At 66.2% G+C, this 15,052-nt stretch overlaps 1 protein-coding gene across 1 annotated transcript; it reads left to right on the plus strand.

The window, feature by feature from the left end:
* The first annotated feature begins 283 nt into the window (after positions 1-283).
* Positions 284-9,604, plus strand: LOC115338060 (exocyst complex component 3-like protein 2). Its single transcript, XM_030006506.2, is given in 13 exon segments — positions 284-1,708; positions 2,480-2,839; positions 2,841-2,913; positions 4,123-4,720; positions 5,096-5,210; positions 6,008-6,118; positions 6,437-6,537; positions 6,919-7,026; positions 7,132-7,267; positions 7,473-7,595; positions 7,667-7,822; positions 7,915-8,036; positions 9,136-9,604. Coding segments are annotated over 12 exon segments (2,259 nt in total). The 5' UTR covers positions 284-1,708; positions 2,480-2,482; the 3' UTR covers positions 9,395-9,604.
* The last annotated feature ends 5,448 nt before the right edge of the window (positions 9,605-15,052 follow it).

Raw genomic sequence — 15,052 nt, forward strand, 5'->3', positions numbered from 1 at the left:
CTGTGACACGGGGTCCTGTCCCCGTGACATTCCCGTGTCCCCCTGTGCCACTGGGGTCCCGTCCCCGTGACGGGTGGGGTCCGCTGTGACACGGGGTCCTGTCCCCGTGACATTCCTGTGTCCCCCTGTGCCACTGGGTCCTGTCCCCGTGACAGGTGGGGTCAGCTGTGACACGGGGTCCTGTCCCCGTGACATTCCCGTGTCCCCCTGTGCCACTGGGTCCCCGTCCCCCGTGACGGGTGGGGGTCCGCTGTGACACGGGGTCCTGTCCCCGTGACATTCCTGTGTCCCCCTGTGCCACTGGGTCCTGTCCCCGTGACAGGTGGGGTCCGCTGTGACACGGGGTCCTGTCCCCGTGACATTCCCGTGTCCCCCTGTGCCACTGGGGACCTGTCCCTGTGATGTGTGGGGTCCCCTGTGCCACTGGGGTCCTGTCCCCATGCCATGCCCCTGTCCCCCTGTGTCACTGGGTCCTGTCCCCATGACATGCTGGGGTTCCCTGTGCCATCGGAGTCCTGTCCCCATGTCATGTCAGTGTCCCCCTGTACTATCATGGTAGTCCCATTTCTGTCCCATGCATTGTCCTATCTCTCTGCCATGCTCGTGTCCCCCTGTGCCATCGGGGTCCTGTCCTTGTGCCATGCCGGGTCCCATTCCCGTGCCACTGGGGTCCCATTCCTGTGACATGCGGGGTCCCCTGTGTCACTCGGTCCTGTCCCTGTGACAGGTGGGGTCCTCTGGTCCCATCAGGGTCCTGCCCTGTGCCTCCCCGTGACATTCCCGTGTCCCCCTGTGCCACTGGGGTCCCATCCCCGTGATGTGTGGTGTCCCCCTGTGCCACTGTTGTCCTGTCCCCGTGATGTGTGGTGTCCCCCTGTGTCACTGGTGTCCCGTCCCCGTGACATGTGGGGTCCCCTGTGTCACTGGGTCCCGTCCCCATGACATGCCGGGTGAGACGTGCTCTCAGGTGAGAGAGGGCTTGGGGACAGGGTCGGGGGGGAGACGTGGGACTTGGGGACATGGGGGAATGGGCATTGGGACGAGGGACAGGTGAGCATGGGGACATGAGAGTTGGGCATGGGGACGTGGGACATGGGGTTCCCTGTGCCATCGGAGTCCTGTCCCCATGTCATGTCAATGTCCCCCTGTGCTGTCGGGGTCCCATTTCTGTCCCATGCAGGGTCCCACCCCTCTGCCATGCCCATGTCCCCCTGTGCCATCGGGGTCCTGCCCTTGTGCCATACTGGGGTCCCCCTGTGCTGCGCGGGGTCCTGTCCCGGTGCTCTGTGGTGTCTCCTGTGCCATGGGGGGGGGGGGGGGGGGGGGGTGGTCTTGTCCTGTCCCATGCTGGGGTCCCCCTGTGCCATCAGGGTCCCATCCCCATGCCATCGGTCCCCCCATGCCATCGCCGCCCCGTCCCCACGCCACGCAGGGGGCGACCGTCGTGTGAGGTGACGTCCCCCCTCGTCCTCCCCTTGTCCGTCCGTCCATCCATCCGTCCGTCCAATCCGTCCCCGTCCCCCCCCCCCCCCCCCCCCCGCCGGTGACCTAGCGGAACCAGGGCTGACCCTGCCCTGGCGTGGGAGGCCGCACCAAGGAAGTGCTTCCTCAGGAACCCCCCCGGCCGCTGCCCGCCTGGCGTGGCCGCCGCCGCCGCCAACAGCGCCCGGTGTCGCCGCCGCGGCACCACCCGCGTCTGCTGCCAGGGGTACGTGTGCCACGAGGGACCCCGTCCGCCTGCGGGCTACCCACCGGCTCCTGGGGTGCCCACCGGGTCGTGGGGTGCCCACCGGCTCGTGGGGTACCCAACTGGGTCGTGGGGTGCCCACCGGGTCGTGGGGTACCCAACTGGGTCGTGGGGTACCCAACTGGGTTGTGGGCTACCCACCGGCTCGTGGGGTACCCAACTGGGTCGTGGGGTACCCAACCGGCTCGTGGGGTACCCAACCGGGCACGGGCACGCTCCTGGAAAGGTTGGGCACGGCGGCGGGGCGTGCGCTGAGGGGGGTCTTGCACGCTCGTGGCCGTGCGGGGTGCTCGCAGGGGTGTGCGAGGAGGGGTGTGCGCCCTCACAGGGTGGTCGCGGCGGCAAGGTTGGGGGGGGGGGGGAGATGTTGCGCGGAGGGTCGCGCGGTGCTCACAGGAGGGTCGTGCAAGCTTGCAGGGTGTGCCCGGAGGGGGGGTTTGCACGCTCACGAGCGCGTCGGTGCTCGCCGGGTGCGCACGGAGGGGCGTGCGAGCTGGCGGGGCGTGCGTTAGCTTTGCACGCTCGCGGGTGCTCACGGAGGGGGGGGATTTGCACCCTCGTGGGGTTTTGCGCGCCGGCTTGCCCGCTGCAGGTGCCCGGTGCCACCCCAGCTGTCGGGTGAAGATCCAGGTGCCATCCTGGATCTTGGGTGTGTGGTGGGGGTCAGGGTGCCACCCCTGGGTCCCGGCTGCCCTTTGGGTGCCAGCCTGGGTTCCTGCTGCTGCCCCACAGGCCATGCCTCTGCTAAAGAAAACACCCAAGGAGGAGGAGGAGGATGGCGACCCTTTCACCGCCAACCCTGAGAGCTGCTGCCACCGGCGGGCCACCCTGGAGCGCCTGGTGGGTCTGGCACCCTTTGGCCATGCCCGCCACCCCCCACCCAAAGACGAGGATGGGGACGGTGGCCAGGCGCGGCGGCAGTCAGAAGATTTCAGGCTGTTGTGGCGGCTGCCAGGTCGGTGCAAGGCCAGCGTGGAGGCGCTGGCGGAGAGGCCGGTCCCCAAGTGCAGCTCACTGCTGTGGCTGGCCTTGGGGACACGAAGACGGCGGGGGTCTGCAGGTGAGCACCCGCCAATGGTGGAGAGCGAGGGAGGCATCCAACGGGGACCAGGATGGCGGGGGACAGCGGCAGGTGGGGCGTGGGAAGGCCAGGGAGTCACTCTCGGGTGAGAGGGGACAAGGGGCTTGGGGACAGGGTCGGGGGGGGGGGGGGCGGGACTTGGGGACGTGGGGAATGGGCATGGGGACAAGGGACAGGTGAGGATGGGGACATGGGACACGGGCATGGGGACGTGGGATGTGGGGATGGGGACGTGGGATGTGTTGGCGTGGGGACACGGGCACGGGGATGGGGACATGGGACGTGTTGGCGTGGGGACACGGGCATGGGGACGTGGGATGTGGGGATGGGGACATGGGACGTGTTGGCGTGGGGACATGGGCACGGGGATGGGGACGTGGGACGTGTTGGCGTGGGGACACGGGCATGGGGACGTGGGACGTGGGGATGGAGATGTGGGACATGTTGGCGTGGGGACATGGGCACGGGGATGGGGACGTGGGACGTGTTGGTGTGGGGACACGGGCATGGGGACGTGGGACGTGGGGATGGAGATGTGGGACATGTTGGCGTGGGGACATGGGCACGGGGATGGGGACATGGGATGTGTTGGCGTGGGGACACGGGCACGGGGATGGGGGACGTGGGACGTGTTGGCGTGGGGACATGGGCACGGGGATGGGGACGTGGGACGTGTTGGCGTGGGGACACGGGCATGGGGACGTGGGACATGGGGATGGGGACATGGGACGTGTTGGCGTGGGGACACGGGCACGGGGATGGGGACATGGAACGTGTTGGTGTGGGGACATGGGCACGGGGATGGGGACATGGGATGTGTTGGCGTGGGGACACGGGCACGGGGATGGGGACGTGGGACGTGTTGGCGTGGGGACACGGGCAATGGGGACGTGGGACATGGGGATGGGGACATGGGACGTGTTGGCGTGGGGACACGGGCACGGGGATGGGGACATGGAACGTGTTGGTGTGGGGACACGGGCACGGGGATGGGGACATGGGACGTGTTGGCGTGGGGACATGGGCATGGGGACGTGGGACGTGGGAATGGGGACAAAGGGATTGGGGGACACGGGGACATAAGAGCACATGGGGAACCATGGAATGTAGGGTGTGGGGCCGCAGGAGGACATGGGACATGGAGGGACACTAGCATAGGGATTGTGGGACATGGGACCACAGGGGGCATGGGACATCATGAGATGGGGACGTGTGCCATGGGCCATGGGTGGCCTCGGGTGCCATCAGAGCACCCATGGGTGCCCCCCTCCTCCCCCCAAAAAAAAAAAAAAAGTGCTGGAGATACTGGAGCTGATCCAGCGGCAGGAGCTGGTGGCAGCCGATGAGCAGATCATCGCGCTGGAGGCAGAGTGCATGGCCTTGTCCCCGTCCCCTGTCCCCACGGCCGGGCGGCAAGTGCAGGACATGTCGCTGCTCTACGAGGCACTGCTGGCGCAGCTCTGGGTGGTGGTGGGCGAAGCGGTGCCCGCCGGGCGCCCCTACCCTCCCTTGCACTCAGTGATCCGGGTGCTGGAGCAGGAGGAGGCGGCCGATCGCCGGCACCCGCCAGGCACCCCGGGGCGCCCGCGCGCCCTGCAGCCCCGCTGGCAGGAGGCGGTGGGACGGGCGGCGGGAGAGAGGTTGGCGCAGGTGGCACCTGCCGCCGGGTTGGGTGCCCGGTTGGCGGCGCTGGCAGCTCAGTTGGTGGGCGATCTGGGTGCTGTGCGGTGCCACGTGGCACCTGCTTACCCCCCCGAGTACAGCGCCTTCGGGGTCTACGCCTGTGGGTACCACCGGGCACTGGCGCAACAGCTGGGCGCGCTGGCGCAGAGACCCCTCGTCGTGCCCAACCTCTACCTTCTACTTGACTGGCACAGCAACGCCTACCCCAGGTGAGACCCCCCCCCCCGGGGCACCCGCTGTCATCCATGGGACCCCACAGCATCTGCCCCCCCCCCCCCCCCCAGCACACTGGGCACCCCATGCCACCCATGGGACCCTGCAGCATCCACACTCACAGCACACTGGGCACCCTGTGCCACCTGCTGTCACCCATGGGACCCCCCCCGGCATGTTGGGCACCCTGTGGCATCCAGTGTCACCCATGGGACCCCACAGCATCCGGGCCCCTGGCATGCTGGGCACCCTGTGCCACCCATGGGACCCCTTTGCACACTGGGCACCCCTAGGACTGTCCCCTGGGCAGTGGTGGGTGCTGGGCACCCCAGTGCCACCCTGGGTGGGTGCTGAGGTCCCTGTGCCTGCAGGGAGGTGCTGGGGCACCCTGAGGTGGGGGCCCTACTGCAGGTGCAGGCACTGGGGCCCCTCTTACCCCCTGAGACCCAGTGCTGCCTCGACAGCTCTTGCATCGCCGCCATCAAGGTATGGGCACTGTGACGGGCAAGGGATGGGGCCTGGGGTGGGAGCATGATGGGCACCAGGGTGGCACTGGTGCTGGGCACTGGGATGGGCACACGGTGGGCACCGTGGTGGCACTGGGGTGGGCACCGTGGTGGCATTGGGAGGGGCACACGGTGGGCACCGTGGTGGCACTGGAATGGGCACCAGGATGGGCACGAGGGTGGCACTGGGATGGGCACACAGTGGGCACCGTGGTGGCACTGGAATGGGCACCAGGATGGGCACGAGGGTGGCACTGGGATGGGCACACAGTGGGCACCGTGGTGGCACTGGAATGGGCACCAGGATGGGCACCAGGGTGGCACTGGGAGGGGCACACAGTGGGCACCATGGTGGCACTGGAATGGGCACCAGGATGGGCACGAGGGTGGCACTGGGATGGGCACACAGTGGGCACCATGGTGGCACTGGAATGGGCACCAGGATGGGCACGAGGGTGGCACTGGGAGGGGCACACGGTGGGCACCGTGGTGGCACTGGAATGGGCACCAGGATGGGCACCAGGGTGGCACTGGGAGGGGCACACAGTGGGCACCATGGTGGCACTGGAATGGGCACCAGGATGGGCACCAGGGTGGCACTGGGAGGGGCACACGGTGGGCACCGTGGTGGCACTGGAATGGGCACCAGGATGGGCACCAGGGTGGCACTGGGACAGGCACAGGGGCTGTCCCAGGGCTGCGGGCTGGCAGGGGACCCTGTGCCCCGCTGTCCCCACGCCTGCTGTCCCCATGCCCGCTGTGCCCTGTGCCAGGCGGGCGAAGGTGGAGGTGGCAGTGGCGCAGGAGCTGCAGTTCAGCAAGGACACATGGGCAGAGGAGGCCTCCAGCCAGGAGCTGCAGGAGGGACTGGCCACCCGCGTCACTGGGGTACGGGCACGGACACCGGCACCCACCGGGCACCTGCACCTGAGGGACCCCCCCCACTCTGTCCTCTGGGCCCATCCCCCGGGGACCCAGGGCTCTGCGGGGTGACCCACAGCCCTGTAGGCGTGCTGGCGTCGCTGGGCACCCCATGGAGACACCAAAGTGCCCAGGTACCCCATACAGATGCCAGGATGCCAAGGTGCCCCAAGGGGATGGTGGAGTTGTTGGTACCCCAGGGGATGCCACAGTGGTGGCCGTGTCCCCAGGGGACAGCAGAGTGGTGGCCGTTGCCCCTACCCCCAGCGGTGCCTGTGCCCACAGCTGCTGCGGGCACACGTGGACCGAGCCCCCCAGATCACCCCCGAGTTTGGCATGGAGATGGCACACAGCCTCCTGGGCGTGCTGGTGGCCTTCTTGCACAGGTGGGCATGGGGACATGGGGGGGACAAAGGGGGACACATGGGGATATGGGGGGACAGGGGATGGGCACGGGGATGTGGGGGCATGGGGAGACCGGGCATGGATATGGGGACATGGGTACATCAGGACAGCAGATGAGCACGGGAACACGGGGACATGAGGGGACAGAAGCTGGGCACGGGGACACAGGGATATGGTGGGGGGACAGGGGATGATCACGGGGACGTGGGTATCATGGGGGGACAGGAGCCACAGGACAGAGCTGGGATGGCCGGGGGGGGGGGGCAGACGGGGCACAGGATGAGTGTGCACCTGGGTGCCAGGTCCCCTGGGTGCTGGGTCCCCAGGGTGCCAGCACGGGTGACCCGTCTGGGTGCCCTCAGTTTCCAGCGGAAGGTGGAGTGGTTCCTAGAGGCCCCCAGCGAAGCCACCCCACCGGACGGTGCCACCAGCCTGGCCATCGCCCTGGTCAACTGCTGTCCTCCCTTCAGGTGAGGGCACCCTGAACACCCCCCCCCACACACACCTTCCCGGGTCCCTCGGGTGCTCGGGGTGCTCAGGGTCCCCAGCAGCACCCACTGACCTCCCTGCGGCAGGACTTTTGCCGAGCACCTGGCACAGTTTGGGCACCCAGAGAGTGAGGAGCCCCGATGCCAGGCCCATGCCACCCTGGACAAGGTGACCCGGCTCTGCAACCACATCCTCACCCAACACCTCTTCGAGGACCTCAAGGTGCCTACATGGCATGGGACAGCCTGGGGAGGGCACAGCCAGAGCGGTGCACCAGGGGTGCTGGGCAGGGTGCCCATCAGTTGTGCACTGAGCCAGGTGACACCCATGGGTACAATGCTCCAAGTGGCCTCCCACCCCACGGGTGCCACCCGTGGGTGCTGGGACAGCTGCCCACCCCAGCTGCTCCCCCCCCCCCCCACCCCAGCCCTACTTCAACAAGCTGATGAAGCACAAGTGGCTGACAAGCTCCGACGCTTTCGACACCATCGTGATGCTCATCACCAGCTTCACCCAGAAGCTGTGTCCGCTGCGCCCTGAGCCCTACCAGGTAGGTGCGAGGTTTGAGGCCGCCGGGTTCGACGCCGTCGCCGTCGGCTTCTGCTGACCCTTGTGCTGCAGGTGCTGGTGAGCAAGGTGCACCGGCAGGTGCTCATCGAGTACATGCAGCCGCTGCTGCAGGTGCGCTTGGTCTGTACCTCGGCCAAGATGCGCGCCCGGGTGGCTGCCCGCCTTGGGAACGAAGCTCACCAGCTCCGCGAGCTCTTCAGCCACTTGGTGAGACTCCGTCCGTCCGTCCGTCCCCTCCCCGGCACCCTTGGGTGCTCCTCGGGCGGGGGTGACGGTGCTGAGGTCCTCTGTGCCAGCAGGATTCAGCCTCACCCTGGCTGGATTCGGTGGTGCCGAGGTTGAGGGAACTGCTGGTGCTGGAGGACACGGTGGCGCTGCAGATGGAGGTGGGTGTCCTGGTGAGGGACTTCCCCGACGTCCGGTGAGTGCTGGCACCCAGCGGTGGCCCCAAGGGGAGTGGCAGTGGGGTGGCATGGCCAGGCAGGACACCGTGGCCCCATGGGGACAAGAGTGGGGTGGCATGTGTCCCCAGGGGGACAGGAGCAGAGTGGCATGTGTCCCTATAGCCAGCACAGCAGGGTGGCATGGCCAGGCGAGATGCCACCTCCCTGTAGGGACAGGGGCAGGACACGGTGTCCCCCATGGGGACCAAAGAGGGGTGACAGGACGCCGCATCCATCCTTCCCGGCAGCACCCGCCCCACTGCCAGTCCCTCCTGGCTGCCCGCCGGGAAGTGGCCATGGCCTCGAGCCAAGTCCCCTCCCCGTCCCTGAGTCCCCTGGGGGGGCCGGTGGCATGCTCGGGCCCAGCAGGATGCTGCCACTTCGGGGGCTTTAAATAGAACCACAGTCCTGGCTGCAAGTGGTACCAGTTAAACCTGGGACCAGGCTTCGCCCCAGAGCTGGGTGTAATGCTGCACCCCAAAAGTGGGTGCAATGTTGCACCCCAAATCTGGGTGCATCATGGTGCTCCAAAGCTGGATGTACCGCTGCGCCCCAAATCCGGGCGCGTGCCTCTCCCTAGACATGGGTGCACCGCTGCGCCCCAAATCCGGGCGCGTGCCTGTCCCTAGACATGGGTGCACCGCTGCGCCCCAAATCCGGGCGCGTGCCTGTCCCTAGACATGGGTGCACCGCTGCGCCCCAAATCCGGGCGCGTGCCTCTCCCTAGGCATGGGTGCACCGCTGCGCCCCAAATCCGGGCGCGTGCCTCTCCCTAGACATGGGTGCACCGCTGCGCCCCAAATCCGGGCGCGTGCCTCTCCCTAGGCATGGGTGCACCGCTGCGCCCCAAATCCGGGCGCGTGCCTCTCCCTAGACATGGGTGCACCGCTGCGCCCCAAATCCGGGCGCGTGCCTCTCCCTAGACATGGGTGCACCGCTGCGCCCCAAATCCGGGCGCGTGCCTCTCCCTAGGCATGGGTGCACCGCTGCGCCCCAAATCTGGGTGCATGCCTCTCCCAAGGGACCTGGGTGCCCAGCAGCAGGTGTCCCCATCCCCTGAGCATCCCCGTCCCGCAGGCAGAAGCACGTGGTGGCGGTGCTGGACGTGTGGGGGCTGCGGGGCCAGGCGGCGCGGCTGGAGATCCTGGGGGTGGTACAGGACCTGGAGCAGAGCAAGGCCGAGCCGGGGCTGCCGTGCCAATGCGCCGCCTTCTCCGAGCTGGCCGTGGCCCGCGAGGTGCCATGTCTGCCCTTCCACCTGCCGCGCCTGGCGCGTCTCTCCCACCTGCACCTGCGTTGCCTGTACCCTCAGTGCCCCGGCCAGGCACAGCTCTGAGTGCCCGCGACCACAGGTGGGTGCAGTGAGGCACCCCCCCCACCCCCCCCCAGGAGCTGGGTGCTCGCCTCCCACATTGCCCCGGCCATGCTCAGAGCCCCCCCTCGCCCACGCAGAGCTGGGGTGGGGTAGGGGGGGGGGCTGCGCTGCCCCAGCTCAGAGCCTCGCCCCGGCACTGTGTATAAATGGTGTGTCAATGCTGTAAATTAATGCTGGAGCCTGTCCTCGTCCTTCGCTCTCACTCCAGGTCCTCGTGCATGGGGACAGGGGCCACGGGGCCACCATGTGCACAGGGGCTGGGGGACACAGCACTGTCCCCGTGCACAGGGTATGGGGGACGCGGGACTGTCCCCATGCACAGGGGATGGGGGACACGGGGCCGTCCCCAGGCACAGGGGATGGGGGACACGGGACTGTCCTCACAGACAGGGAATGGGGGACACGGGGCCATCCCCATGCACAGGGGATGGGGACACGGCACTGTCCCCATACACAGGGGATGGGGGACACGGGGCCATCCCCATGCACAGGGGATGGGGGACATGGCACTGTCCCCATGCACAGGGGATGGGGCACACAGCACTGTCCCCATGCACAGGGGATGGGGGACACGGCACTGTCCCCATGCACAGGGGATGGGGGACACAGGGCTGTCCCCGTGCACAGGGGATGGGGCACACAGCACTGTCCCCATGCACAGGGATGGGGGACACGGGGCTGTCCCCGTGCACAGGGGATGGGGCACACAGCACTGTCCCCGTGCACAGGGGATGGGGGACACGGGACTGTCCTCACAGACAGGGGATGGGGGACACGGGGCCATCCCCATGCACAGGGGATGGGGACACGGCACTGTCCCCATACACAGGGGATGGGGCACATGGGGCCGTCCCCATGCACAGGGGATGGGGGACACGGCACTGTCCCCATGCACAGGGGATGGGGCACACAGCACTGTCCCCGTGCACAGGGGATGGGGGACACGGGACTGTCCTCACAGACAGGGGATGGGGGACACGGGGCCATCCCCATGCACAGGGGATGGGGACACGGCACTGTCCCCATACACAGGGGATGGGGGACACGGCACTGTCCCCATGCACAGGGGATGGGGCACACGGCACTGTCCCCGTGCACAGGGGATGGGGGACATGGGGCCGTCCCCATACACAGGGGATGGGGGACACGGCACTGTCCCCATGCACAGGGGATGGGGCACACGGCACTGTCCCCGTGCACAGGGGATGGGGGACATGGGGCCGTCCCCATACACAGGGGATGGGGGACACGGCACTGTCCCCATTCACAGGGGATGGGGGACATGGGGCTGTCCCCATACACAGGGGATGGGGGACACGGCACTGTCCCCATACACAGGGGATGGGGGACACAGGACCGTCCTCGTGCGGGAGCCGGTTCTTCATGCGAGGCCATGAGAGGCCTCGGCCCATGGTGACCGCTCTGGGGTGGGGAGGAAGGAAAGGGCCGCCAGTGCCTCGCCGGGAAGCCACCGCGGGGCGGGGGGGGGGGACACACACACAACGGCCCTTCCCAGCACAGGGGGGGACACCCAGCTGGACTCAGCCGGGTGGCAGGGGGTTGGGGACAGTGTGGCTCGGCCAAGGGCAGGATCAGGCCCTTGGTGGGGGGGGGGGGCGTGGGGGAAGCCACCCTGGCCCCGCTCCATCCTGCCCTTCCCTGCCTCGGCGCCCGGATCTGGCGCCTCGTGGGACACCTTGTCCCCCCACCCCCGGCGCTGGAAAATGGAGGGGGGGGGGGGGAACCCAGGATACGGCCACCCCCCCCATCCCACTTGCCACCCGCCACCCCCAGAGCATCATCACCCACTGCTGCGATGAGCTTGCTGGGTCTCAGCATACCCTGGGGGGGGGGGGGGGCATGGATGAGGCCACTGTGTGCCCCCCGCTCCACCCCCCCCCCCCCCCCCCCCCCACCCCCATGTCAAAAATAGACGAGTGCTGGATCCAGCCAGGAAGGAGCGAGGGCTAAAAATAAGTGGCCCCAGCGCAGCCACAGCGGGATCGGGGTCAGGGTCACTGTCCCCCGTGCCGTGGGAAGGGGACAGCGGCGGCGGGGGCGGAAGTGGCAGCACCAGGCAGGGGCAGCGGGAAGGGACAGGGAGACCTGGGGAGGGACAGGGGTGGCCCCCGGTGCAGGGATGGGGCATGGAACGTCATGCAAGGGGGGGGGGTGGCATGGGGATGGGAATGTGGGGACAGGGATGTCACCATGCCCAGATAAATGGGGACAGGGGATGGGACCATGCCCAGACAGACACATGGGGAGAAGGATGTCACTGTGTCTGGATGCATGTGGACGGGGATGGGACCACGGAGATCCATGGGGACAGGGATGGGACCATGCAGGGACACATGGGGACAGGGATGTCACATGCACAGACAACAGGACCCCATGCAAGGACACATGGGGAAAGGGATGGGACCACGCGGGGACACGTGGGGATGGATCCCGCCTTGTAGGGACACATGGGGACAGGGATGGGACCATGCAGGGACACATGGGAATGGATCCCACCTTGTAGGGACACATGGGGACAGAGATGGGACCACACAGGGACACATGGGGATGGATCCCACCTTGTAGGGACACATGGGGACAGGGATGGGACCATGCAGGGACACACGGGAATGGATCCCACCTTGTAGGGACACACGGGGACAGGGATGGTACCGTATAGATACATGGGGACAGGGACCCTCATTGTCCCCACAGTCACTGAGTGCATCCCCAGGCGCCGGGGGGGGGGATGACACCTACCCCAGGGTGTGCCCAGCACATTCTGGCATGTCCTGGCGTCTTCCATGTGCCCAGCCCCGGTGTGACTCACCAGGCGCCTGACATCAAGGCCTTGGTGGAAGGAAGGAAACCACCCCCCGGCAGCAGGGCTGGGGGGCCAGGGGCCCCCCCCAACCCAACATGGCTGATACAGCCCCCCACAGCACCCAGCTGGGCAGAGGACCCCCCAGACTGGGCAAGGACTCCCTAAGACTGGGCAAGGACACCCCAAAGAGGTCAAGGACCCCCCCCCAGACTGAACTGGCATCCCCTGAACTGGTCAAGGACCCCCTGCAAATTGAGCAGTGTACCCCAAAACTGGGCATGGACCCGCCCCCAAACTGGGAATGGACCCCACAAACTGGGCAAGGACCCCCCAAACTGGGCACAGACACCCTGCCAGCTGGGTAATACACGCCCCCAAACCGGGAACAGATCCCCCAAACTGGGAAAAGACCCCCAAACTGGGCACAGACACCCTCCCAGCTGGGCACAGACACCCTCCTAGCTGGGTAATACATACCCCAAACTGGGCAAGGACCACCCAAACTGGGCACAGACCCCCCAAACTGGGCAAGGACCCCACAAACTGCGTAATACACCCCCCTCAAATGGGGAACAGATTCCCCCAAACTGGGCGAGGACCCCCCACACTGGGCACAGACACCCTCCCAGCTGGGTAATACACCCACCAAACTGGGAACAGATCCCCCAAACTGTGCACAGACACCTTCCAGATGGCTAGTACACACCCCAAACTGGGCGAGGACCCCCCAAAATGGATACAGACTGCCCAAACTGGGCACAGACACCCTCCCGGCTGGATAATACACCCCTCAAACTGGGAACAGACCACCCAAACTGGGCTCGGACCCTCCCAAACTGGGCACAGACACCCTCCCAGCTGGGTAATACACCCACCAAACTGGGAACAGATCTGCCAAACTGGGCACAGACACCCTCCAGATGGCTAGTACACACCCCAAACTGGGCGAGGACCCCCCAAAATGGATACAGACTGCCCAAACTGGGCACAGACACCCTCCCAGCTGGATAATACCCCCCTCAAACTGGGAACAGACCACCCAAACTGGGCACAGACACCATCCCAGCTGGATAATACCCCCCTCAAACTGGGAACAGACCACCCAAACTGGGCTCGGACCCTCCCAAACTGGGCACAGACACCCTCCCAGCTGGGTAATACACCCCCCAAAACCAGGAACAGATCCCCCAAACTGGGAAAAGACCCCCAAACTGGGCACAGACACCCTCCCAGCTGGGTAATACACCCACCAAACTGGGAACAGACCCCACAAACCGGGCTCGGACCCTCCCAAATTGGGCATAGACCCCCCAAACTGGGCACAGACACCCTCCCAGATGGCTAGTACACGCCCCAAACTGGGTGAGGACCCCCCAAAATGGATACGGACCACCCAAACTGGGCACAGACACCCACACAGCTGGATAATACACACACCAAAGTGGGAACGGACCACACAAACTGGGCAAGGACCTCCCAAACTGGGCTCAGACCCTCCCAAACTGGGTACGGACCCTCCCAAACTGGGCATAGACCACTCAAACTGGGCACAGACACCCTCCCAGCTGGGTAATACACCCACCAAACTGGGAACGGACCACACAAACTGGGCAAGGACCTCCCAAACTGGGCAAGGACCCACCAAACTGGGCACAGACACCTTCCCAGCTGGGTAATACACCCCTCAAACTGGGAACGGACCACCCAAACTGGGCACAGACACCTTCCCAGCTGGGTAATACACCCACCAAACTGGGAACGGACCACACAAACTGGGCAAGGACCTCCCAAACTGGGCAAGGACCCACCAAACTGGGCACAGACACCTTCCCAGCTGGGTAATACACCCCTCAAACTGGGAACGGACCACAAAAACCGGGCAAGGACCTCCCAAACTGGGCGAGGATCCCCACACTGGGCACAGACACCCTCCCAGCTGGGTAATACACCCCCAAACTGGGCAAGGACCCTCCCAAACTGGGCACAGACACCCTCCCAGCTGGGTAATACACCCACCAAACTGGGAACGGACCACCCAAACTGGGCACTGACACCCTCCTAGCTGCGTAATACACCCACCAAACTGGGCGAAGACCACCCAAACTGGGCACAGACACCCTCCTAGCTGCGTAATACACCCACCAAACTGGGCGAGGACCGCCCAAAATGGATACAGACTGCCCAAACTGGGCACAGACACCCTCCCAGCTGGGTAATACACCCACCAAACTGGGAACAGACCACCCAAACTGGGCACAGACACCCTCCTAGCTGGGTAATACCCCCACCAAACTGGGCGAGGACCCCCAAAAATGGATACGGACCGCCCAAACTGGGCACAGACACCCTCCCAGCTGGGTAATACACCCCTCAAACTGGGAACGGACCACAAAAACCGGGCAAGGACCTCCCAAACTGGGCGAGGATCCCCACACTGGGCACAGACACCCTCCCAGCTGGGTAATACACCCCCAAACTGGGCAAGGACCCTCCCAAACTGGGCACAGACACCCTCCCAGCTGGGTAATACACCCACCAAACTGGGAACGGACCACCCAAACTGGGCACTGACACCCTCCTAGCTGTGTAATACACCCACCAAACTGGGCGAGGACCCCCCAAAATGGATACAGACTGCCCAAACTGGGCACAGACACCCTCCCAGCTGGGTAATACACCCCCTGAACTGGGAACGGACCGCCCAAACTGGGCACAGACACCCTCCCAGTTGGGTAATACACCCACCAAACTGGGAACGGACCGCCCAAACTGGGCACAGACACCCTCCCAGCTGG

This window comes from Aquila chrysaetos (assembly GCF_900496995.4).
Source record: "Aquila chrysaetos chrysaetos chromosome W unlocalized genomic scaffold, bAquChr1.4 W_unloc_9, whole genome shotgun sequence".
Taxonomy (NCBI): Eukaryota; Metazoa; Chordata; class Aves; order Accipitriformes; family Accipitridae; genus Aquila; species Aquila chrysaetos.